The 25,353-nt window shown below is 36.0% G+C and overlaps 1 protein-coding gene across 2 annotated transcripts in view; it reads left to right on the top strand.

Moving 5' to 3' along the window:
* TBCK (TBC1 domain containing kinase) overlaps positions 1-25,353 on the top strand; it is a 228,335-nt gene that overhangs the window by 148,856 nt on the left and 54,126 nt on the right. For both annotated transcript variants that reach the window (XM_029235214.1, XM_029235215.1), the window contains exon 23: positions 16,808-16,983. In XM_029235214.1, the coding sequence (XP_029091047.1) occupies positions 16,808-16,983 (176 nt within the window). The remainder of the gene's footprint in view (positions 1-16,807; positions 16,984-25,353) is intronic.

The raw sequence follows: 25,353 nt of genomic DNA, 5'->3' as shown, positions 1-25,353 counted from the left end.
CAAATAATGTACTTTTCTGTTCTAGTATTTCAGTTTGGCTCTTTTCTGTTGTTTGCATTTCCCTCGCCATTCCCTTTGACTGTATTTTCCTTTAAGAACTTGAACATATTTATAGTAATTATTTTAAAGTCCTTGTCTGCTAATTCCAATTCTGAATCATCTTGTAGGTCTGTTTCTATAGACTCTGTTTCTCTTGATAATAGGTGACATTTTTCTGCTTTGCATATCTAGTTATTTATTATATAGTGGATATTGATAAAGGTACATTGTAAGGAGTCTGGATTTTATCATCTTCCTTTAAAGAGTCCTGAGATTTGTTCTGCTAGACAGTTAAATAACTGGTGGGCTCTTTTGTTCATATTAATTTGGCTGTGTTTGTAAAGTACGTCTCTTTTAATGTTTTATTTAGTCTAAGAATATGGCATGTCTAGGTCCTTAACTAAATACCCAAGGTGCTCAATAGGAACTCTCACTCTGACTGGACCAAACTCCAAAATCTCTCAGCAATTACTCATCTTTATGATCCCTCAGGACTTAATACCATACCTTGAATACACTAAGAATTCAATTTTAGTTCAGTTCAATTAAATAAACAGTAGGGTAGCCTTTATGGACACATTGGCATGGAGAAATATTTATACCTGAACTTAAGTTTGTACATCATTAATTCTCATATAGTAAGGTTTATTTCAAAAGATAAACTGTGAATAGAAAATTTGGGCAATGTAGATCATCGCTAGTTACAAGAACATTGAATCACTTTTAAAGTTTATAAAGCTGTTTAAATTTTTTTACCTTGTATAATTATTACAACAGTATTAAGTAGTTTTTATCCCCATTATTCTCTTGAACTAATTGAAACACAGTGAGGTTATAGATTACTCATTATTATTTAAGTTAGCAACTGGCATTTGGAGTCCAAATCCAGTACTTTTTACTATACAGGAGAACATGTTATTTGCTTACAAAAGTAGGTTTTTGTAGGTCAAAATTGTTCCGTATCAGCAGCTTCAAATGGTCCAATCTAGTAACTTCAGAAAGTCAATTCTGACATCTTAGGAAGCTCATTTTATTTGCAATAATAAAAATACTTACTGTTAGATAAAACCTTCATGTAGAATACTAGCTTTTCTTTTTTGCTGCGTGGCTTGCTTTATCTTAGTTCCCTGACCAGGGATTTAACCGTGTCCCCTGCAGTGAAAGCGTGGAGTCCTAACCACTGGACTGCCAGGGAACTCCCTAGCGATTTCATTTTTTTTTTCTTTAACATCTTTATTGGAGTATAATTGCTTTACAATAGTGGGTTACTTTCTGCTGTATAACAGTGTGAATCAGCTATACACATACCTATATCCCCATATCTCCTCCCTCTTGCGGCTCCCTCCAACCCTCCCTATTCCACCCCTCTAGGTGGTCACAAAGCACTGAGCTTATCTCCCTGTGCTATGCGACTCCTTCCCACCAGCTATCTATTTTACATTTGGTTGTATATAAAAATCCATGCCACACTCTCACTTCATCCCACCTTACCCTTCCACCTCCCTGTGTCCTCACATCCATTCTCTACATCTGCATCTTTATTCCTGTCCTGCCCCTAGGTTCTTCAGAATCATTTTATTTTTTGTTTGTTTTTTTTTTAGATTCTATATATATGTGTTAGCCTACGGTATTTGTTTTTTTGACTGCACTCTGTATGACAGACTCTAGGTCCATCCACCTCACTACAAATAACTCAATTTCATTTCTTTTTATGGCTGAGTAATAATCCATTGGATATATGTGCTACATCTTCTTTATCCATTCATCTGTCAATAGACACTTAGGTTGCCTACATGTCCTGGCTATTGTAAATAGAGCTGCAATGAACATTGTGGTACATGACTCTTTTTGAATTATGGTTTTCTCAGGGTATATGCCCATTAGTGGGATGGCTGGGTCATATGGTAGTTCTATTTTTAGTTTTTTAAGGAACCTCCATACTGTAATCCATAGTGGCTGTATCAATTTACATTCCCACTAACAGTGCAAGAGGGTTCCCTTTTCTCCACACCCTCTCCAGCATTTATTGTTTGTAGATTTTTTGATAATAGCCATTCTGAATGGTATGAGGTGATACCTCATTATAGTTTTGATTTGCATTTTTCTAATGATTAGTGATGTTGAGCATTCTTTCATGTGTTTGTTGGCAATCTGTATATATTCTTTGGAGAAATGTCTATTTAGGTCTTTGGCCCATTTTTCAATCGGGATGTTTGTTTTTCTGATATTGAGCTGCTTGTAAATTTTTGAGCTTAATCCTTTGTAAGTTGCTCCATTTGCAAATATTTTCTCCCATTCTGAGGGTTGTCTTTTCGTCTTGTTCATGCTTTCTTTTGCTGTGCAAAAACTTTTAAGTGTCATTAGGTCCCATTTGTTTATTTTTGTTTTAATTTCCATTTCTCTAGGAGGTGGGTCAAAAAGGATCTTACTGTGATTTATGTCATAGAGTGTTCTGCCTATGTTTTCCTCTAAGAGTTTTATAGTATCTGGCCTTACATTTAGGTCTCTAATCCATTTTGAGTTTATTTTGTGTATGTTGTTACAGAGTATTCTAATTTCATTCTTTTACATGTAGCTGTCCAGTTTTCCCAGCACCACTTATTGAAGAGGCTGTCTTTTCTCCACTGTATACCCTTGCCTACTTTGTCAAAGATAAGGTGACCATATGTGCGTGGGTTTATCTCTGGGCTTTCTATCCTGTTCCATTGATCTATATTTCTGTTTTTTTGCCAGTACTGTACTGTCTTGATTACTGGAGCTTTGTAGTATACTCTGAAGTCCAGAAGCCTGATTCCTCCAGCTCCGTTTTTCTTCCTCAAGATTGCTTTGGCTATTCGGGGTCTTTTGTGTTTCCATACAAATTGTGAAATTTTTTTTTCTAGTTCTGTGAAAAATGCCATTGGTAGTTTGATAGGGATTGCATTGAATCTGTAGATTGCTTTGGGTAATATAGTCATTTTCACAATGTTGATTCTTCCAATGCAAGAACATGGTATATCTCTCCATCTGTTTGTATCATCTTTAATTTCATTCATCAGTGTCTTATAGTTTTCTGCATACAGGTCTTTTGCCTCCTTAGGTAGGTTTGTTACTAGGTATTTTATTCTTTTTTGTTGCAGTGGTAAATGGGAGTGTTTCCTTAAATTCTCTTTCAGATTTTTCATCATTAGTGTATAGAAATGCAAGAGATTTCTGTGGATTAATTTTGTATCTTGCCACTTTACCAAATTCATTGCTTAGCTCTAGTAGTTTTCTGGTAGCATCTTTAGTATTCTCTATGTATAGTATCATGTCATCTGCAACAGTGGCTGCATTACTTCTTCCTTTCCAATTTGGATTCCTTTTTTTTCTTTTTCTTCTCTGATTGCTGTGGCTAAAACTTCCAAAACCATGTTGGAAAATAGTGGTGAGAGTAGACAACCTTGTCTTTTTCCTGATCTTAGAGGAAATGGTTTCAGTTTTTCACCATAGAGAACGATATTGGCTGTGGGTTTGTCATTTATGGCCTTTATTATGTTGAGGTAAGTTCCCTCTATGCCTACTTTCTGGAGGTTTTTTTTTATCATAAATGGGTGCTGAATTTTGTTGAAAGCTTTTTCTACATCTATTGAGATGATCATATGGTTTTTTACCTTCAGTTTGTTAATATGGTTTATCACATTGATTGATTTGTATATACTGAAGAATATTTGCATTCCTGGGATAAACCTCCCTTGATTATGGTGTATGATCCTTTTAATATGCTGTTGGATTCTGTTTGCTAGTATTTTGTTGAGAATTTTTGCATCTATGTTCATCAGTGCTATTGGCCTGTAGTTTTCTTTTTTGTGACATCTTGGTCTGGTTTTGGTATCAGGTTGATGTTTGCCTCGTAGAATGGGTTTGGGAGTGTTCCTCCCTCTGCTATATTTTGGAAGACTTTGAGAAGGATAGGTGTTAGCTCCTCTCTAAATGTTTGATAGAATTTGCCTGTGAAGCCATCTGGTCCTGGGCTTTTGTTTGTTGGAAGATTTTTAATCACAGTCTCAATTTCAGTGCTTGTTGTTGCTCTGTTTATTTTTTCTATTTCTTCCTGGTTCAGGTTCAGAAGGTTGTGCTTTTCTAAGAATGTGTACATTTCTTCGAAGTTGTCCATCTTATTGGCGTATACTTGCTTGTAGTAATCTCTCATGATCCTTTGCATTTCTGCAGTATTAGTTGTTACTTCTCCTTTTTCATTTCTTATTCTTTTGAGTTTTCTCCCTTTTTTTCTTGATGAGTCTGGCTAGTGCTTTATCAATTTTGTTTATCTTCTCAAAGAACCAGCCTTTAGTTTTATTGATCTTTGCTATTGTTTCCTTCATTTCTTTTTCATTTATTACTGATCTGATCTTTGATTTCTTTCCTTCTGCTAACTTTGGGGTATTTTTGTTCTTCTTTCTCTGATTGCTTTAGAGTGTAAGGTGTAAGGTTAGGTTGTTTATTTGAGATGTTTCTTTTTTCTTGAGGTAGGAGTGTATTGCTATAAACTTCTCTGTTAGAACTGCTTTTGCTGCATCCCATAGGTTTTCAGTTGTAGAGTTTTCATTGTCATTTGTTTCTATGTATTTTTTTATTTCCTCTTTTATTTCTTCAGTGATCTCGTTTATTAAGTAGTGTATTGTTTATCCTCCATGTGTTTGTATTTTTTACAGATTTTTTCCTGTAATTGATATCTAGTCTCATAGCATTGTGGTTGGAAAAGGTACTTGATATGATTTCAGTCTTCTTAAATTTACCAGGGCTTGATTTGTGACCCAAGATGTGATCTGTCCTGGAGAATATTCCATGCACACTTGAGAAGAAAGTGTAATCTGCTGTTTTTGGATGGAATGTCCTATAAATATCAATTAAGTCCATCTTGTTTAATGTGTCATTTGTTTCCTTATTTATTTTCATTTTGGATGGTCTGTCCATTTGTGAAAGTGGGGTGTTAAAGTCCCCTACTATAATTGTGTTACTGTCGATTCCCCTTTTATGGCTGTTAGCATTTGCCTTATGTATTGAGGTGCTCCTATGTTGGGTGCATAAATATTTACAATTGTTATATCTTCTTCTTGGATTGATCTCTTGATCGTTACGTAGTGTCCTTCTTTGTCTCTTGTAATAGTCTTTATTTAAAATCTATATTTTCTGATATGAGTTTTGCTACTCCAGCTTTCTTTTGATTTCCATTTGCATGGAATATCTTTTTCCATCCCCTCACTTTCAGTCTGTATGTGTCCCTAGGTCTGAAGTGGGTGTGTTGTAGACAGCATATGTACTGGTCTTGTTTTCGTATCCATTCAGCCAGTCTATGTCTTTTGGTGGGAGCATTTAATCCCTTTACATTTAAGATAATTATCGATATGTATGTTCCTATTACCATTTTCGTAATTATGTTGGGTTTTTTATTGTAGGTCTTTTCCTTCTCTTTTGTTTCCTGCCTAAAGAAGTTCTTTTTGCATTTGTTGTAAAGCTGGTTTGGTGGTGCTGAATTCTGTTACCTTTTGCTTGTCTGTAAAGGTTTTAATTTCTCCATCAAATCTGAATGAGACCCTTGCTGGGGAGAGTAATCTTGGTTGTAGGTTTTTCTCCTTCATCGCTTTAAATATGTCTTGCCACTCCCTCTGGCTTGCAGAGTTTCTGCTGAAAGATCAGCTGTTAACCTTATGGAGATTTCCTTTTGTGTTGTTTTTCCCTTGGTGCTTTTAATATTTTTTCTTTGTATTTAATTATTGATAGTTTGATTAATACGTGTCTTGGCATGTTTCTCCTTGGATTTATCCTGTATGGAACTCTCTGCGCTTCCTGCACTTGACTATTTCCTTTCCCATATTAGGGAAGTTTTCAACTATAATCCCTTCAAATATTTTCTCAGTCCCTTTCTTTTTCTCTTCTTCTTCTGGGACCCCTATAATTCAAATGTTGATGAGTTTAATGTTGTCTCAGAGGTCTCTGAGGCTGTCCTCAATTCTTTTCATTCTTTTTTCATTATTCTGCTCTACAGTAGTTATTTCCACTATTTTATCTTCCAGGTCACTCTTCCATTCTGCTGCCTCAGGTATTCTGCTATTGATTCCTTCTAGAGAATTTTTAATTTCATTTATTGTGTTGTTCATCATTGTTTCTTTGCTCTTTATTTCTTCTAGGTCCTTGTTAAATGTTTCTTGTGTTTTCTCCTTTCTATTTCCAAGATTTTGGATCATGTTTACTATCATTATTCTGAATTCTTTTTCAGGTGGACTGCCTACTTCTTCTTCATTTGTTTGGTCTGGTGGGTTTTTACCTTGCTCCTTCATCTGCTGTGTGTTTTTCTGTCTTCTCATTTTGCTTAACTTACTGTGTTTGGGGTCCCCTTTGCTCAGGCTGCAGGTTCATAGTTCCTGTTGTTTTTGGTGTCTGCCCCCAGTGCTTAGGTTGGTTCAGTAGGTTATGTAAGCTTTCTGGTGGAGGGGATTAGTGCCTGTATTCTGGTGGATGTGGCTGGATCTTGTCTTTCTGGTGGGCAGGGCCACGTCTGGTGGTGTGTTTTGGGGTGTCTTTGACCTTATGATGTTAGGCAGCCTTTCTGCTAATGGGTGGGGTTGTGTTCCTGTTGTTTGCCATAGAGCGTCCAGCAGTGTAGCTTACTGGTCTTTGAGTGGAGCTGGGTCTTAGCATTGAGATGGAGATCTCTGAGAGAGCCTTCACCATTTGATATTACATGGAGCCAGGAGGTCTCTAGTGGAGTACTGTCCCGTACTTGGTTTTCCTACCTCAGAGGCACAGGCCTGACACCTGGCTGGAGCACCAAGACCCTGTCAGCCACATGGCTTAGAAAAAAAAGAAGAAAAAAAGAAAAGAGGAAAAAAAAATAATAAAATGAAATAAAGTAAAATAAAATAATTAAAATAAAAAATATTTTAAAATTATTAAAAAAAATTTTTAAAATTATAGTAAAAAAAAAAGAAAGAAGAGAGCAACCAAACCAGAAAACAAATCCACCAATGATAACGAGTGCTAAAAACTATACTTAAAAAAAAAAATGGACAGACAGAACCCTAGGGTAAATGGTCAAAGCAAAGCTATACAGGCAAAGTCATACAAGGTAGCTTAAACATACACACTCACAAAAAGAGAAAAAGGAAAAATATAGGTATATCTATATTTAAAAACAAAAGGAGGAAGAGAGCAACCAAACCAATAAACAAATCCACCAATGATGACAAGCTCTAAAAGCTATACTAAGATAAACATAAAAATCAAAAACAAATTAGTTGCAGACAACAAACCCCAAGTCTACAGTTGCTCTCAAAGTCCACCACCTCAGTTTTGGGATGATTCGTTGTCTACTCAGGTATTCCAGAGATGCAGGGTACATCAAGTTGACTGTGGAGATTTAATCCGCTGCTCCTGAGGCTGCTTGGGGAGGTTTCCCTTTCTTTTCTTTGTTTACACAGTTCCCGGGGCTCAGCTTTGGATTTGGCCCCGCCTCTGTGTGTAGGTCGCCTGAGGACGTCTGTTCCCTCCCAGACAGGACGGGGTTAAAGGAGCAGCTGATTAGGGGGCTCTGACTCTCTCAGGCCGGGTTGGGGCGGGGGGGAGGAAGGAGTACGGAATGCGGGGCAAGCCTGCAGCTGCAGAGACCCACATGACATTGCAACAGCCTGAGGTGCTCCGTGAGTTCTCCCGGGGAAGTTGTCCCTGGATCACGGGACCCTGGCACTGGCGGGCTGCACAGGCTCCTAGGAGGGGAGATGTGGATAGTGACCTGTGCTTGCACACGGGCTTCTTGGTGGCTGCAGCAGCAGCCTTAGCATTTCATGTTGGTCTCTGGTATCCGCGCTGATAGCCATGGCTCATGCCTGTCTCTGGAGCTTTGTTTAGGTGGTGCTCTGAATCCCCTCTCCTCGCGCACCCTGAAACAATGGTCTCTTGCCTCTTTGGCAGCTCCAGACCTTTTCCCGGACTCCCTCCCAGCTAGCTGTGGCACACTAGCCCCCTTCAGGCTGTGTTCATGCAGCCAGCCCCAGTCCTCTCCCTGGGGTCTGACCTCTGAAGCCCGAGCCTCAGCTCCCAGTCCCCACCCGCCCTGTGGGTGAGCAGACAAGCCTCTCAGGCTGGTGAGTGCTGGTCGGCACCGATCCCCTTTGCGGGAATCTCTCCACTTTGCCCTCCACACCCCTGTTGCTGCGCTCTCCTCCATGGCTCCGAAGCCCCCCCGCTACCCCCCGTCTCTGCCTGTGAAGGGGCTTCCAGTGTGTGGAAACTTTTCCTCCTTCACAGCTCCCTCCCAGAGGTGCAGGTCCCGTCAGTATTCTTTTGTCTCTGTTTTTTTCTTTTTTTTTGCCCTACCCCAGTGTGTGGGGATTTTCTTGGCTTTTGGGAAGTCTGAGGTCTTCTGCCAGTGTTCAGTAGATGTTCTGTAGGAGTTTTTCCACATGTAGATGTATTTATGATGTATTTGTGGGGAGCAAGGTGATCTTCACGTCTTACTCCTCTGCCATCTTGAAGGTCTCCATAGCCATTTCTTTTCTTTCTGCCTGTGTTAGTCATTTGTCAGTGAACAGCATACAGAAACTTGACTCTTAACAAATTTTAACCCATTTTAAATGTAAAACATTATCTCTACAACTTATCTTCCTTCATTTAAGCAAGCCATGTTTTATGGTTGTTGTTTGGATATACAAAATCATTTATTTTCTATCCTTAGCCGTTCTCCTGTCTACTTATTCCCTACCTGCCTCACAAAGACAACCATTGGCTTATTATCTCAAACAAAGTGTGGTATGGAGCAATAATCATACTATTGTTAAGTACAGATGAGAATTTTAGAGTGGGGAAGGAAATGTTTCTGTCAAATTGCCCAATATGTTAAATGTCTTGTGTAAGCCAAGTTATTCCGAAATGGCTTCAGTGACCCCTTTTGTCATGTGATTACAGAATTAGGATAAATTATTAATACTCTAATTCTTGCAAATCCATAATGTCTGGTAAATGTCCAGTATAATGCACAGGGGTTTTTTTTTAAGTGATAGTATTTTTTTGTCAATGAACTTTGTTTTGCATTTGAATGAAAAGTCATAATTTGTTACCCTAGTCAAGAGATAAATCAACTATAATACAAGGATGTTGACATGATTACAGATTTTTAACTTCTTTCAGTAGTTCTTTTAAAAAAAAAAAACTTATTTAAAAAGTAGTGCCCTTGGAGACATCTACTGTGCCATTTTTACTGATGTCACTCCTGTGTCCCTGTTTTTTGTTTTTTTTAATTAATAGACTTTACTTTTTTTAGAGCAGTTTACAGAAAAGTTGAGCAGGTAGTACAGAGTTCCTGTATTTCTCTTCTTCCCTGCTCATTATTTCTCCTATTTTTAACATCTTGCCTTAGTATCTTACATTATTAATTGAAGTCTATAGTATACATTAAGGTTGTATTGTAGAGTTCTGTAGGTTTCAATAAATGCATAATGTCATGTATTCACCATTGCAGTATTATACAGAACAGTTTCACCACCCTAAAAATTCCGTGCTTCAACTATTCATTCCTCCTCTCCTGCTCCTCTCACCCCCTGAAACCTTGACAACCAGTGATCTTTTTACTGTCCTTATAAAGTTTTGCCTTTTCCAGAATGTCATGTAATAGGAATCATAGAGGATACAGCCTATTCAGACTTTTTCCTCCACGTCTGCTTGTAGCTTGATAGCTCATTTCTTTTTAACACTGAATGATATCCTAAGTGTTTGGATTTTGAAAAGTAGAAAAGAATACTGTTTAAAAGGCAATCTCTTTCTAAAGAGAAATCTATCAGTTGCAAAGTAGAAAACTAGCCTATTTTTCTTTCTTTCCTTTTTTTTTTTTTTTTGGCCATGCCACATGGCATACAGGATCTTAGTTCCCTGACCAGGGATCGAACCCATGCCCCCCTGCAATGGAAGGACAGAGTCCTAACCACTGGACCAGCAGGGAAGTCCCCTCCTTATTTTTCAACTGGGTTTAAAACAAGAAGGCAGACTTAGTGGGATCTAAGGCTTATACTTTTTTTTATTTTAGTTGAAGTGCTAAAATTTTTTATGTTTTTTATGTATCTAAAAATTTGTCTGTAAAATACTTAAGTTCCTACTGTGTGCTGGAATAATCTTATTTATACCTCATAACAGTCCAGGAATTAAGTATTATCATTTCTATTTTATGATTGAGAAAAGAGATGCAGAAAAATGAGTTGACCAAAGATATACAACTTGTAAATAATTGAATTGATTCAAACCCAGATCATGCTGCCTCCTGAGTTAATCTTAGCAGTGTGGCATTGTTATTATACTGCTTTCTGAGCAAATATCTTAGCTGCTAATTTGCAGACCTGGAGCTAGACCAAGGGGGTGAAACGTCAAGCTCACCATGCCCATCTCCTAACTTCGTTCCCACCACTTTTGAACCACAGCCTTTAAAATTTGAAACTTTTCCAATTAAGAATGACAGACTGTATACATGTTTGTCTCTGCTACCTTCTGAAACATCGCTAAAGTGACAGTAAGGGAATGAAGAAAGAGTAATTTTAAAAACAAAGAGAGTGTAAAAAGAGCACTAGTAGACAAGAAATATCAACAAATATTTGGAAGATAGAAAGCAATTACATCAGTAGTAACTCACTTAATAAATCAGAGAGTACTGAAACCTTCCTGCAAAGGAGGATACCAAAAAGAAGCAAGCCAGTTCTTGATGCAGAGCACCAAAAGGTCTCAGAAATTGAAAGTGAAAGAAAAAATGAGGCAGAAAACCAGAGAAGAAACAGTTGAATGTATGTATGCATAAGGAATAGTTTCATTTCATTCACCCCTACAAATCTTTGCTCCCACCCTCTTAGCCAAGAGCCTATTCCTCTGCCACCTAGCAGAAGACTGGAAGATAGGGGCAGATCTAGATTTTGTGGCCTGAAGCTTATGCAGTGTGGGGAGATGCCCCTCTTTAAGGAGAGGTTATAAATTACAATACAAAATTAGTCTATTAAAAGAATATTTAGCATGAGCAAAGAGAGCACAACAAATTACAAAACAGAAAAATAGCATAATATTTTTATTCATTAAATGTCTGACATACCTCTATATTTTTCCTCCTCTTTTGCTTCATATTCATTGATCATCTCTTCATATAACAAGAATTATGCAATATTTTCTACAGAAAAAATAGATAATCTGTCTTTTCACTGACAGGGTTGGTTGAAATTTGTTTTTTATTATTTATAGTAGTAATGCATAAAACATATGACTTAGCACAGGTGTTGCTTCTGTTTGTTTTAGTGCTACAAGTTTGTTTTCTATAAATACAGAAATGCTATTTTTTGTGAGGTTCCTATCAAAAAAAGAAAAAAAAGTTAATGGTACACTTATGACTGTATATGTAGCATTATTGAAGTATATTTCTAGAAGGAGAATATTTCTCTTTTAATCAGGCATCAATGAGAACCTAATTCTCTGCTTACAGTTTCACATGTTTAATATTTGGAAGAATTTTTCAGTCTGGTTTTTGCTATGTACATGTCAACTATGTTTCGCCTGCCCATAAACTTCTACTGCTAGAACACATTCACACTGCATTACGACCTCTACTCCTGTATAGTGGGTGGTGGGAGTATTCCAGGAAGTCATTCCTAGAGCTAGCAATAATTTTACTATACTGTCAAAGAAAAACAAGCCAGACACTCATTAAAGTGGTAAGCACAGGTTTTAGTCAGTAATACACTGTTGCAGTAATAGTCCAGCATGAATTGAGCTCAACTTCAATTTGTACAGAGGTGCCTGGGCATTTTAAAGGGAGAATGAGGGAATAGGGAGGGAGGAGACTAGAAGATTCAGGGAAGTGAAAAATTATAAAAAGTGTGAAGGGGGGCATTGGTCCATGTGAAATATATCTGTGTTTGCTAACTGACACTTACCAAAGTTAGGCTCCTACCTTCCTACAGAGGCTAGAAGACAGGGACCCTGTCTTCAGGTATTGACTGGAACAAATGCTAAATTCTTCTGGCAGCCTTGTTTTTTCTCAGGCAGGCGTTTATAGGGCGTTAGGGTAATCTGAGGGATGTGACATTGAATTGCTATAAACTATGTTAAGAGTTTTGTTCAAGTCTTTATAGGCCAAGGTTGAGGCATAGTCAAGAAAAGGCTTAGAGGAACCTGACTAGACTCTGGTCAAGGAGAAAAATCTATGTCAATACCCCAAAGTGACTTCAAATAACAGTAGAATACCCATTAAACCATAATAAATATATCTTGAATTTAGCTTAGTTATATCAAAGTATCCACAGCCACTATGTTGCCTAACACAAGAGGAAGTGTAATGGAGGGGAAATTGGTGTAAAGACAACAGTTTTCACTGATTGTGGTTTAGATATTTTTACTTTTGCAAATTTTACAAAACATGACCATAGATACAGTAAATTTGGAGGTACATTTTTGGAGTAGTAGAATCATAGAGACTTGAGACACAGAGTCAGTAGCATAGCAGAGAGCCAGAGTGAGGAAATGTTTATAGTTACAATCCCCAGGCTCATCCATGGTCAATTCTCAGAATGCTGGCAAAGATTAGTTTAGACAGATTAAAGAATTATCCTCTGGAGAGATGGCAATTTCCCAAAAAGAGAAATACCTTACTTATAGGGGTCCTCTAACAAATGACCATGTCCCCAGGTTACCTATAGTGAAGCCCTACCCACATATACAAAACTTCCAATCTGATTTTTAGTGCTATTCTTTTAAATATGCAGTCATCGATCACCAAACCTCTAGGGAAAGCCTCCAGCTAAAAAACACAGAACAGTACCAACTGAATAAAGGACTATCCTCAGAAAAACAATTATGAGAAATATGATAACTATGAAAAATCAGAAATTTTTAAGATTTACTGGAAATTAAAAATGATGTGGAAATGCAATGAGCTTTATGTGAAAGAGGTGTATGATAAAGCTTAGGAAATCTCTCAGAGAATAGAACCAAAATATAGATGGAAAGTAAGAGGAAAAGGCAAAATTATTAGGAAATTTATACAGGATGTTCAGGACTCTTCTTATGAAAGAAAAGAGAAGAGGAAAAACAGTGAGAAAGAAGTTATTACAGACATCAAACAATAACTTTTTCTATAACTGAAGGATTACAAAAAGACCATCAATTAAGTGATACACAATTACATGTATCATTATGAAATTTCAGAACACCAGGGATCCTAAAAGTTTACAGGTAGGTGGAAAATCACGTACAAGTGATCTCAAATCAAGATTGCATCAAATTTCTCAGAAGAAAGACAGTGGAGCCCTTGCCTTACATAACTCTGTAGAAAAATAAATCAATCCTAGAATGTTATGCCTAGCCTAACTATCAGTCAAAGGCAGAATAAATATATTAATAGACAGTAATATTAATTATTGTCTATATATATATTGACAATATATTGTTATATATATGTCTATATATATATAGTCAATATATATATAGTTAATATATATATATTGACATATATATAACAATATATTAATTAACTATCAGTCAAAGGCAGAATAAATATATTAATAGACAATAATATTAATTATTGTCAATATATATATATATATTGACAATATATTGTTATATATATGTCAATATATATATATTGACAATATATTGTTTTATATATGTCTATATATATAGTCTATATATATTGACATATATATAACAATATATTAATAGACAATAATAAATATATTAATAGACAATAGACAATTCTAAAGTAATTTGCCTTCTGTGCATCCTTTCCTAGAAATTGCTAGAAAATGTGTTCCACCAAAATAATGCAGTAAATCTAGAGAGAGAAAATAATATCTTAGCCCCCAAATTAGGGACGAACCAAAGGGAATTAGATGATGGTAAAGAGAAGTGCCATGTCAACAGCTGTTCACTATATCTAGGAAGCATTTCATAGTCATTAAAGCAAGACAATGAAGGGCTTCAGGCGAGCTGTCTTTTCTACCTACCCTTGCCCAAATGAATCATGAGTTGCATTTTATCATTTTGAAAATAGTTCCATATTTATGAGAGAAAACAATAGTAATGGATGAGGATAAAGAAAATGAGATTTAGAGAAATTATTTCTCTGAGTCACAAAGTACCTCATGGAGCTTGGAATCAAACCTGAGAAACCATATCCAGGGTACATACTTTTTCACAAACGCATTGTATCAAAATGAAAATGCAAGATAGAAAGTAGTAGTGCTTTAGGATGAGAGAGTATTTTTAAAAGAATAATTACATATTTTAATGCACAGTTTATAAAGTACTTTTCATAATATTTTGGTTATGATAAAGTACTTTGGAAGGATTTTGAGATGGAGAAGGTGACATGGGTCAAGTGAGTGGAGAATGGGATATCTGCCAGTAGTAATCAAGCTCAAATCGGGGTGGATGCCAGTAAATTCTCAAGATTCACTGTAAACCTTTTATGGTATTGGTAGAGTGTTCTGGAACCAGATACAAACGACTTTTCCATTGCCAGTGATTTAAGGACTGAACTACAAGCTCTGATCTGCATCATTAACTTGACTTTCAAGCTTTTAATGGGTGACAGATATGTCAAACTGATTTGAGCACTGCAGATGCAAAATTTATGGTCCAAAATTCTTTTCCTTTGGAGATTAAACAGTGTGAAGTGGATAAACTTTTTTAAGGTGACGAAGTTTTCTCTCTTTAGCTGCAAATTTTTATCTTAACCGTATTAATTGGAAATGTTCTAAAATGAATTGAGCACATCTCTTCCATCTTAAGTGGAGTAGAGGAACGTATCTTGAACTTTTATTTTTCTTCTCATTGGTGTCTGTATTCTTCTCTTTCTGGAATATCAAGTGGATAATGTTACAGAACTTTTTAAAAGAATGCATTTCACTGTATTGACTATTTCTCAAATAAATAGGTCCATTCCTCAAAACATGTTTAACTCTGTTTCATAGATTTTATGTTAGGAATAACATATGGGGGTGATGAAATCTGACCTCTTTGTGCAGCCATGGAAGTAACCAACTGTGAAGTTGGCAAACATCACTAATAGCAGATAAAGGAATGTTTAATTGAGTAACTGGTCTTTCTAGACCTGCTGGCTGTTGTTTCCCAACTCTAAATAAATTGGGAAATGAAAGATGCCTTATAACCCTTTAGTAACTTCAGATATTCTACTCGTAATAAAAACACTTAACACATTCAGTCACTTGGCTTGTTTATGTCTTAGTTTCTTCGTCTTCAGCAGAAATGAGGGGAGTGCAGTACCTGTCTATAATAATCACTGTAAGAATTAAATGGGCTATGTGAAAGTATACGACACCTGTCACACAGTAGATGCTCATTAAGTGTCCATTTCCCTGCCCTTCTCTAAGGGTTTTCCACCTTATAAAAGCAGATAAGTGCCTGATTCATGCACCATTCACAGGATCAACTTAAATGTCTATTTCCTTTTCCCCTTGTATATAAGCTCTTCATTTCAAAAAGAGAAATAGGGACCTTACCCCTTTGTAAGGGATGTAATATATTTTTCTTCATTGCTTATCTGAACTGACCCACTTGGACTTTTGCAGAGGAAATGATAATATCTGCCATTTACTAATATTACGAATATAGAAATGGAAAATCTTGTCCATGCTAATAAACTCCTTCATCCTAGTAAACTTGTTGAATTTCTACTGCTTTTCTATGATAGCTCCACTTTCCCTGTAGAGTAACAGCTTACTCTCCATCAGGAATATTAACCTCCTAAAGAGTTACAGTCCTATCAAAACAAACAATAATTTGGCATTGTAATAACTTTCCTGTGTATATTACCTCTGTATCAAAGATGTTTAAATTTCTTTCAAATCTGAGAAAGAAGGGGAAATCTTCTGTGGAAGTATTTTTTATTATTTTAATTGAGTACAATTAATTTCTGTCTATATGAAACCTCACATACTTTTTTTGTGTGTGCTATGCGGGCCTCTCACTGTCGTGGCCTCTCCCGTTGCGGAGCACAGGCTCCAGACGCTCAGGCTCAGCGGCCATGGCTCACGGGCCCAGCCGCTCTGCGGCATGTGGGATCTTCCCGGACTGGGGCACGAACCCGTGTCCCCTGCATCGGCAGGCGGACTCTCAACCACTGCGCCACCAGGGAAGCCCCACTTATACTTTTTTGCAGTTAAATCAAGAAATTCTTTTTTAAAAAGGGGAGAAATGCTGAACTGAGATTTTAATTAATTTTGCCCTGATTATTTTATATCATCTTTAATATATGGAAATGAAACTTTCATTACACTTTACTTAAAGTATGTCTATTAACTTTTGAATCTTTTGTTTGCCCACTCCCAAATTCTAGCCTTCCTTCTACCCAACCTTTAATTTGAGAAAGTGAAAATATTATCAAAGTTAAGATTCTCTAATAAGGAGATGTGTTATATTTAAATGTTTAAATAATGACACACTGAAATATATAAACACATATACTATATGTATGTGTATCTATATATAGATAATAATACCCAGAAATCACACATAAAAATGTATGTATATATTTACAAATGTAAATATATGTGTATATGTATCTACATAGTAATACCAGATACCCTCTACCATTCCAATCATAAATATGCTGATTAGTATCTAGATTACTTTTTTACTGACATCTTTTCTAATTAGTTATCATCTTAGCCATATTTGTGTATATGTATTTAGGAAAAATTGTGGTTTTTACATAAATAGAGCAATCCAAATTCTATGTTTGCTTTTTTCTTTTAATTCTTCTATCTAGAAATTGACATTGAACGTTGTGTGCGAGAATCAATCAACCTGTTTTGTTGGACTCCTAAAAGTGCTACTTACAGACAGCATGCTCAACCTCCAAAGCCAACTTCTGATAGCAGTGGAGTCAGAAGTTCAACACCTTATTTCTCCACTGAGTGTCCAGATCCTCCCAAAACAGATCTGGTACGTAATTGCTGATTTAATTCATAAACTCTAAAAGAAGATGGATGTTATATTAGTATACTTAAGTATCAGTATTGTTCATATACTATTATCACTTATGTCTTTTTTTTTTTTTACGGTATGCGGGCCTCTCACTGTTGTGGTCTCTCCCGTTGCGGAGCACAGGCTCCAGACGCGCAGGCTCAGCGGCCATGGGGCACGGGCCCAGCCGCTCCGCGGCATGCGGGATCCTCCCGGACTGGGACACAAACCCACGTCCCCTGCATCGGCAGGTGGACTCTCAACCACTGTGCCACCAGGGAAGCCCCACTTATGTCTTTTTAACATAGCTATCTTCTAATATGTGATTGTATTCATACAACTATTTCAGGTCTTGAGGTCAACCAAAGGTGAGAGCTTAAGGCCTTCTCAGGTCTTTCCTATGCATCCAAACATCCTATGTTTGCATTGACAGAGTTCTAGATTCCCAGAATCCTGTTAGCACTTTCACATACCCCTATGGACATTGCGTTCCCCAGCTTTTAATTTTAGTTTTTAATTTTTATTGTCAGCTTCTTCTTTGCTCCAACTGTTATGGCCACCTCAGACAGCTACAATATTAAACAATTGCTGCTGACTCTTTTTGACAGATACCTCCAGAGAAAAGTCTCTTTGAACAGAGAGGGTTCTGAGTCAGGTCAAATAAAGGCAAACACTGTGAGGAGAGGTTTCTAGGGAACTGGAAGACATGTCAAGTAATCATAATTCCCTGAAATGATACTTTTTGGGAGCTCTAAAACCACTCTGTCCTGTCCAGTGGTTGCTAGACTTCTGGTTTGTGAGACTGTTGGTTTTTAAGGTGGAGCTGAGGAGAAGGAAATGAGAGTAGGGCAAACTAAGGCACCACAGAACTCACATTCTTACTGAAATAGAGGTGTTTCTTTTGACTGTACTCCATAGATTGCTGCAGACCTTTGTTTAATTTTCAGAATTCTAAAAAGTTCATTTTGATAATCTTTGCCAGTATTCTCATTATGTTTTGGAGGAGCAGCTTTTCTGAGATCCCTACTCTGCCATTCTCACTGATGTCACTCATATTCTATGCTATTTGTCCACTACATTTTAACTCCTGAGTGAAACAAAAAGATTGAGAGATAGTTGATTTTAAAAGCTCAAAATAGGAATATTGACAACTCAAGTAATGTGAGACTTTCATTTTGTGATAAAGTAAAATTTTACTAGGAAAAGTCACTGTTCATTTTAAATTTAAGTGGTTTTAAATCTTTTCCCTTACACCCTCATCTGAAATGAGATTTTTGTTTAAAATGTCACTAAATTTTTGTTTGAATGTCACTAAACCCCAAGTCACTTTATATATTCCTAATTATGGTAAGTCTCAGAGTTCTGGGTCAATTTGCTAAAACTTTGTGATATAAAACTAACTTTTCATAAGTATAAAATAGATAACTAATAAGAACCTGCTGTATAATAAATAAATAAATAATTTTTTAAAACAACTAACTTTTCTGTTTACTCATAAGTCAGATATATTATCCCCATCAACAAAAATACTAAGAATGGAAGAGAAGAATATACTACACTATTTACATGAAATGTTGCTATCTGAAGAATATTCAAGTTTTAGTTTACTTTTCTTTAGAATTTATTTCATTTTTTTATGATATATTTCAACCATAAAGAAAAATATACTGAATAGTATAAAAACCAATGCATTATTTTTCAACAATATGTCTGAATACATATGGTAAAACAGATACCATTCTAGTTACTGGGGCTAAAGCAGTGAAAAAAGAGTACCTGTCCTCATAGAATTTGCAGTTAGTGGAGGATATACAGACAATAAGCAAAAAAGGTAAACAATTAATGTGTTTTTTAGATTCCACATATAAGTGAGATCATGTGGTACTTGTCTTTCTCTGTCCTACTTATTTCACTTAGCATAATATTCTCTGGATCAACCATGTTGTCACAAATGGCAAGATTTCTTTTTTTCTTAATGGCTGAGTAATATTCTGTTGTATACATATACACCACACTTTTTTTATACATTCATGTATTGTTGGACATTTAGTGGCCTTTAGGTGCCATGGAGGAAAGTAAAGAAGAATAAGGATAAACAAATGGGCTACATCAAGCTTAAAAGCTTTTGTACAGCAAAGAAAACTATCAACAGGACGAAAAGACAACCTAATAAATGGGAGAAGATATTTGCAAACCATATATTCAGTAAGAGGTTAATATCCAAAATATACAAAGAACTCATACAACTCAACATCAAAAAAACAAACAACCCAATTAAGAAATGGGCAGGGGACCTGAATAGACATTTTTCCAAAGAAGACATACAGATGGCCAACAGATGCATATCAACATGACTAATCATCAGGGAAATGCAAATTAAAACCACAATTCAATACCCACTCACACCTGTTAGAATTGCTGTCATCAGAAAGACAACAGATAATTGTTGGCAAGGACGTGGAGAAAAGGGGACCTGCATGCACAGTTGGTGGGATTGTAAATTGGTTCAGCCACTATGTAAAACCATATAAACGTTCCTCAAAAAATTAAAAATATAACTGCCATATGATTTAGCAGTTCACTTCTGGGTATTTACCCAAAGAAAACAAAATTAATTTGAAAAGATATCTACACACCATTGTTCATAACAGCAATATTTACAATAGCCAAGATATGGAAGCAACCTAAGTGTCCCATCAATAGATAAATCAATAAAGACAATGTGGTATATACTTAAACACACACATAGAGTACTATTCAGCCATAAAAAAGAATGAAATCTTGCCATTTGCAGCAACATGGATGAAGCTTGAGGTTATTTTGGTAAGTGAAATAAGTCAGAGAGAGAAAGACAGATATCACATGATCTCGCTTGTATGTTGAATCTAAAAGACAAAACAAACAAATAACAAAACAAAATGAAACCAGACTCATAAATACAGAAAACAAACAGGTGGTTGCCTGAGGAGAAGGAGATGGCAGAGGGGTGTGTGTGAAATAGGTGAAGAAGATTAAAAGATACAGACCTCCAGTTATAAAATAAGTAAGCCATGGGATGTAATACACAGCATAAGTAATATGGTCAATAATATTGTTATCACTTTGTATAGGGATAGATGGTTAATAGACTTATGGTGGTGATCATTTCATAACGTCTGCAAATGTCAAATCACTGTCTAGTACACATAAATCTAATATAATATTGTATGCCAGCTATATTTCAATTTTTAAAAGGAGAAGATGAAGAAGAAGGGCAATAGAGAATGCCAAGGAGGAGGATTCTGGAGAGCATTAGAGAAGAGTTGCTATTTTATGTGGGGGACTCAAAGAAAATCTAGCTGATAAGGAAATATTTGAGAAGAGAACTTAAAGGAAGTGAGAGAGTGAGTTATATACATTCCTTGAGAAAAAAATATTCCATCTTGCAAGTGCAAGGTAGTAACATACTTTGTAAGGGGAACAGTAAGGTTACTATATATAGAATGGAATGAGTGAAGAGGAGTGTGGAAGCCATAAATTTACAGAAATCAGTGGTTCAGATCTTGTGTAACCTTAATACTTTGGCTTTATACCAAATGAGATGAGAAGCCATTGGAAGATTTTAAGCAGAGCGGTGACAGGATCAGACTTACATGTAAAAGGATTACTTTGGCTACTATACATGAAATAGACAATAGGAGGGACAGAGGTAAAAGAAGAGACCAAGGACGAAGCTATGATGGCTTAGAACCAAGGGGTAGCAGTAGAGGTGATGAGAAGTAGTGTTACTGAGTCCAAGCTCATACTGCTCCCGTACAACAGGCCAATAAATCGAGAGACAAGTTGTTGGAACAAGGGATAGTGGCTTTATGCAGAAAGCCAGCTGACCAAGAAGATGGTGGACTAATGTCCCAAAGAACCATCTTACCCAAGTTAGAATTCAGGCTTCTTTTATATTAAAAAGGGAGGTAATGTGGTTGGTTGTTGCAAACGTCTTGATGTCGGAATCCTTTGTTCTTACCGCTATCCACATAGGTCAGGTCATGATGTTCCTGTAAACCTCCAACAAGACAAATGTTATTCTCTGTTCTGCAACTTTTTATCTCTATGTGAATGGAAAAAGTGTTATACCTTTAAAGATCAGAGCCTTGAAAATGGGCTATCCTGTTTATTTCAGGCTATAGGCAACATTCTTAACTTGCAGAAAAGCAATAGAATACAAAGGTTAAAGTAAAAGAAACAGATCCAGTATGGAGTCAGATTTGTTCTTCCCTATTACAGTAGTAAGTATATTTTGAAAACAGAACCAACAGATTTTGCTGACCCATTGAATGTGAGGTAGGAAAGAGAGAGTAATCACGGATGAATCCAAAGTTTTTGACTGAGGCTAGAAGGATGGTGTTTTGGGTGTTCTCATTTGCTGATGTAAGGAAGACCATAGGAGGAGCAGGTTGGAAGGTAAAAATCAAGTGCTCAGTTTTGAACACGTGGATTTAGAGATTTCTATTAGATGTCTATAAGAAGAATAAATACATTATTTTGTTAGTTTTATGAATAATATCTTTTAAGCTATTATGTTTCCTGGTTGATTATTCCTGCTTGATTTTAGTTTATTTTACATTCATTTTATAGTTAGCAAACTCATTTGATTTTTTTAAAATAGACTTTATTTTTTAAAGCAATTTTAAGTTTATAGCAAAATTGAGTGGAAAGTGCAGAGATTTCCCATATACTCCATGCCCCACATGTGCATAGCCTCCCCATTATCTACATCCCCCACAGAGTGGAACATTTGTTACAATTGATGAACCTACATTAACACAGTATCATCACCCAAAGTCCAAGGTTTACATTAGGGTTCACTCTTGGTATTGTACATTCTGTGGGGTTGAACAAATATATAAATGACATGTATGCATCATTATAGTATAAATGCCCTAAAATTCCACTATGCTCTACCTATTCATCCCCCTTCGCCCTCAACCACTAGAATACAAACACTGATCTTTTTATCTCCTTGGTTTTGCCTTTTCCAGAATGTCATATAGTTGTTTCCTCCATGTCTTGATAGCTCATTTTTTAGTGCTGAATAATAGTCCATTGGTTGTACCACAGTTTATTTAACGCTTCACCTACTGAATGACATCTTGGTTGCTTCTAAGTTTTAGTTATTATAAATAATGCTGCTATTAACATCTATGTATAATTTTTGTGCGGACATAAGTTGTCAGTTCCTTTGGGTAAATACCAAGTGTTTTGGAATTGATTCTCTTTTTAAATCTAGTAGATTGTAGAGTCTCTTGGATGTTTATGTGGCTAATTCAATCAACTATACATATGAATACATTTATCTCTTGCTAGTTACTACTTTTATTATTATATTTCTGATTTTATGTGTATGTGTGTCTTATTGCATTGCATAGGACCTCTAGTAAAGTAAAATAAAAGTGATGAGAGCGGGTGGATTTCTTTGTACCTGAATTTAATGAAAATCCTTCTAATTGCACCATTAAGTTTGATTTTTTTTTTTTTTTTCTGGTACGTGGGCCTCTCACTGTTGTGGCCTCTCCCGTTGCGGAGCACAGGCTCTGGATGCACAGGCTCAGTGGCCATGGCTCACGGGCCTAGCCGCTCTGCAGCATGCGGGATCCTCCTGGACCGGGGCACAAACCCGTGTCCCCTGCATCGGCAGGCAGACTCTCAACCACTGCGCCACCAGGGAAGCCCTGATATTTTTTTTAAATTAATACTCTGAGTAATGAATTTCCCTTCTTCTTCAATATTATTAAGAGTACTTGAATGAGTATTGAATTTTATCAAATTCATATTCTATTAAGGATTGATTAGGATCATCTTTTTTCCTCCTTTAATCTGATAATGTTTACATTATTAAAATTTTTGATATTGCATGGTCCTTGCATTTTTGAGATAAAGTCTACTAGGTCTTTACAAAAAAGTAATACTGACTATATTCAATTTGCTAGTATTTGCTAGTATTGACTTTCTGCATCTATGCTCATAGGTGAGATAAATCTATAATTTTCTTTTCCTGTCTGTCCTTGTTAGTATTTGATCTTAAGATTTTATTTCTCTTTCCCTTTATTGACTGTCTAATCAGTTTGTATAAGAGGAATTATCTGTTTCTTATAGATTGAGTTAAACTTGTCTATAAAACCACCTGAGTCTGATGCCTTTTAACCAGGGAGATATTTGATTATCCATTCTTCTGAGTCACTTTTTATAAGTTCATGTTTGAAAAGTATCTATTATCTATGCTGATTTTATTACAATCCTTTTTAAAGTATCTATGTTGTCTAAGTTTTTATACCCATTCTTTATATAAAATATGTTTACCTGTTATAACATTTTACCTCAAATTTTGTCCCTCTTTTCCATCCTAGTATTGTTTATTTGAAGTCTTCTTTGTTCAGTTTTAAATGTTAGAATAATAGAAAGTAGATACAAAAAATTATGTATGTATGCCTTACAAAAGCATATTCATTAAGTTTAGGATAATCACAGTTCAGATTTACATACTATATATTCTATGTTAGATTTTATGTTTAAATTTTTTCTTATGTTTATTAACCAATTATACTTTTTCTCTGAATTGTCTTCAGATAATTCTTTGTCCATTTTTCTACTGGAAGGCATTTTTATTGATTTGTAGTGTAGTGTTAGAATACTAACATTTTGATACCTTTGGTACATACTTTTCCAGCTTGTTGCTTGCTTTTAAATACATTTTTTAAAAAATTTTAACACAGGTTTAAATATTTTGTGCATGTGATTCCTTCCAAGACATTTTTTTTAAATAACATTGGTTTATAACATTATGTAAGTTTCATGTATACAACATTGTATTTCAGCTTCTGTATATACTACAGTGTGCTCACCATCAAAAGTTTAATTTCCATCTGTCACCATACAGTTGATCCCCTTTACTCATTTTGCTCTCCCCTATACCTTTCCTCTGGTAACCTCACTTCACTTTGTATTCCACTTTCTCCATTCCCCTGACAAAAGTCACAAATTACTCTTTTCAGTCCCTGATCTCGCTTGATCTCTCTTTTTTTTCAAACATAATCTTTCATGGATTTTTGGTACACCCCAGTCTCCTCGTTTTCATCTTTCCTCTCTGTTACCTTCACTCAGTATCTTTCACTGTCTTCACCTGCCCTTGCATGTCATTAAATATAGCATTCCTCAGGGATCTTTGTGAGCTTCCTTCTGTTCCCTCACAAGATGGATATTAGACAGTCTTGAATACTTCCATCAAACAGTGACCATGGCTTCCAGTTATTAGCTCCTGCTCAAGCTTCTCTTGTTAGCTCTAGGCGACCAACATCCGATGCCTGCTCCGCACTCCACTTGGATGTTTCACAGGTAACCTCTAATTCAGCATGTCTAAGACTGAATTTATTTTTTTTTCCCCTTAAAGCTGCTCCTCCTCCAGCATTCCCTATATCAGTAATCACCATTTTCCTTCCCTGACTTGTTCAGGTCAGTATGCAGATTCATCTTTGATTCCTGCCTCTCCTTCCAAATTCAATTAATCAGAAAAACCTGTTCACAAGTCTATTCACTTCTATTTCTGATACCATCATTTTAGTCAAGTTTACCATTATCTCTTATCTGCTTTCCTGCAATTTCCTGCATCCATTCTTCTTCCTCTTTCTTCAGACTTCAGCTAGCATAATCTTTTTAATTTTTTTTTTAACTTAAAACAACAGTAATCTATTGTCTCACACTTCTAGAAGCTAAAAATCCAAAATCAAGGTGTTGGCAGGGCCAAGTTCTCTCTGTTGGCTGAAGGAGAGAATCCTTTATCTCTTCTAATTTCTGGTGTTTGCCAAAAATCCAGTGTCCCTTGGCTTATAAATACATCATTCCAGTCACATGGCCATCTTCCCTTTATATGTCTTCACATCATCTTCCCTCTGTGCATGTTTGTCTCTATGTCTAAATTTCCCCTTTTTATAAGGACACCAGTCATATTGGATTTGGGCCCACCCTCAGCATAATCTTTTTTAACTAAAAATCTTGACAAGACTCTTCCCATTATCCTTACAATAAAATTTAAAATTCTGAACATGGTCTACAAGGCCCTGCACAAATCTTTCCATTGCCTACCTTATCAACTTCTTCTATCAGTATATCTTTCCTTCTTATTCTTCTGTGCTTTAGATCTCTCCCAGTTTTAGGAATACCCTTTACATAATTCCATAATAAGGTCTCTATCGCTGCCTACATTTCCTTTATTAAAGTAAATTTCTGAAGAGTAAGAACTGCATCTTACTGATTTTTGTGTTCTTGTTGCTTAGTATAATTCCTGATGCATCACAGCCTCTTAATAAATAAAATAATAAC

Source organism: Monodon monoceros, unplaced genomic scaffold (genome assembly GCF_005190385.1).
Source record: "Monodon monoceros isolate NGI ecotype Baffin Bay Population unplaced genomic scaffold, NGI_Narwhal_1 Super_Scaffold_20, whole genome shotgun sequence".
In the NCBI taxonomy this organism is placed as follows: domain Eukaryota; kingdom Metazoa; phylum Chordata; class Mammalia; order Artiodactyla; family Monodontidae; genus Monodon; species Monodon monoceros.
The sequence above is the reverse complement of the archived record's forward strand: the minus strand, read 5'-3'. Positions and strand labels throughout refer to the sequence as shown.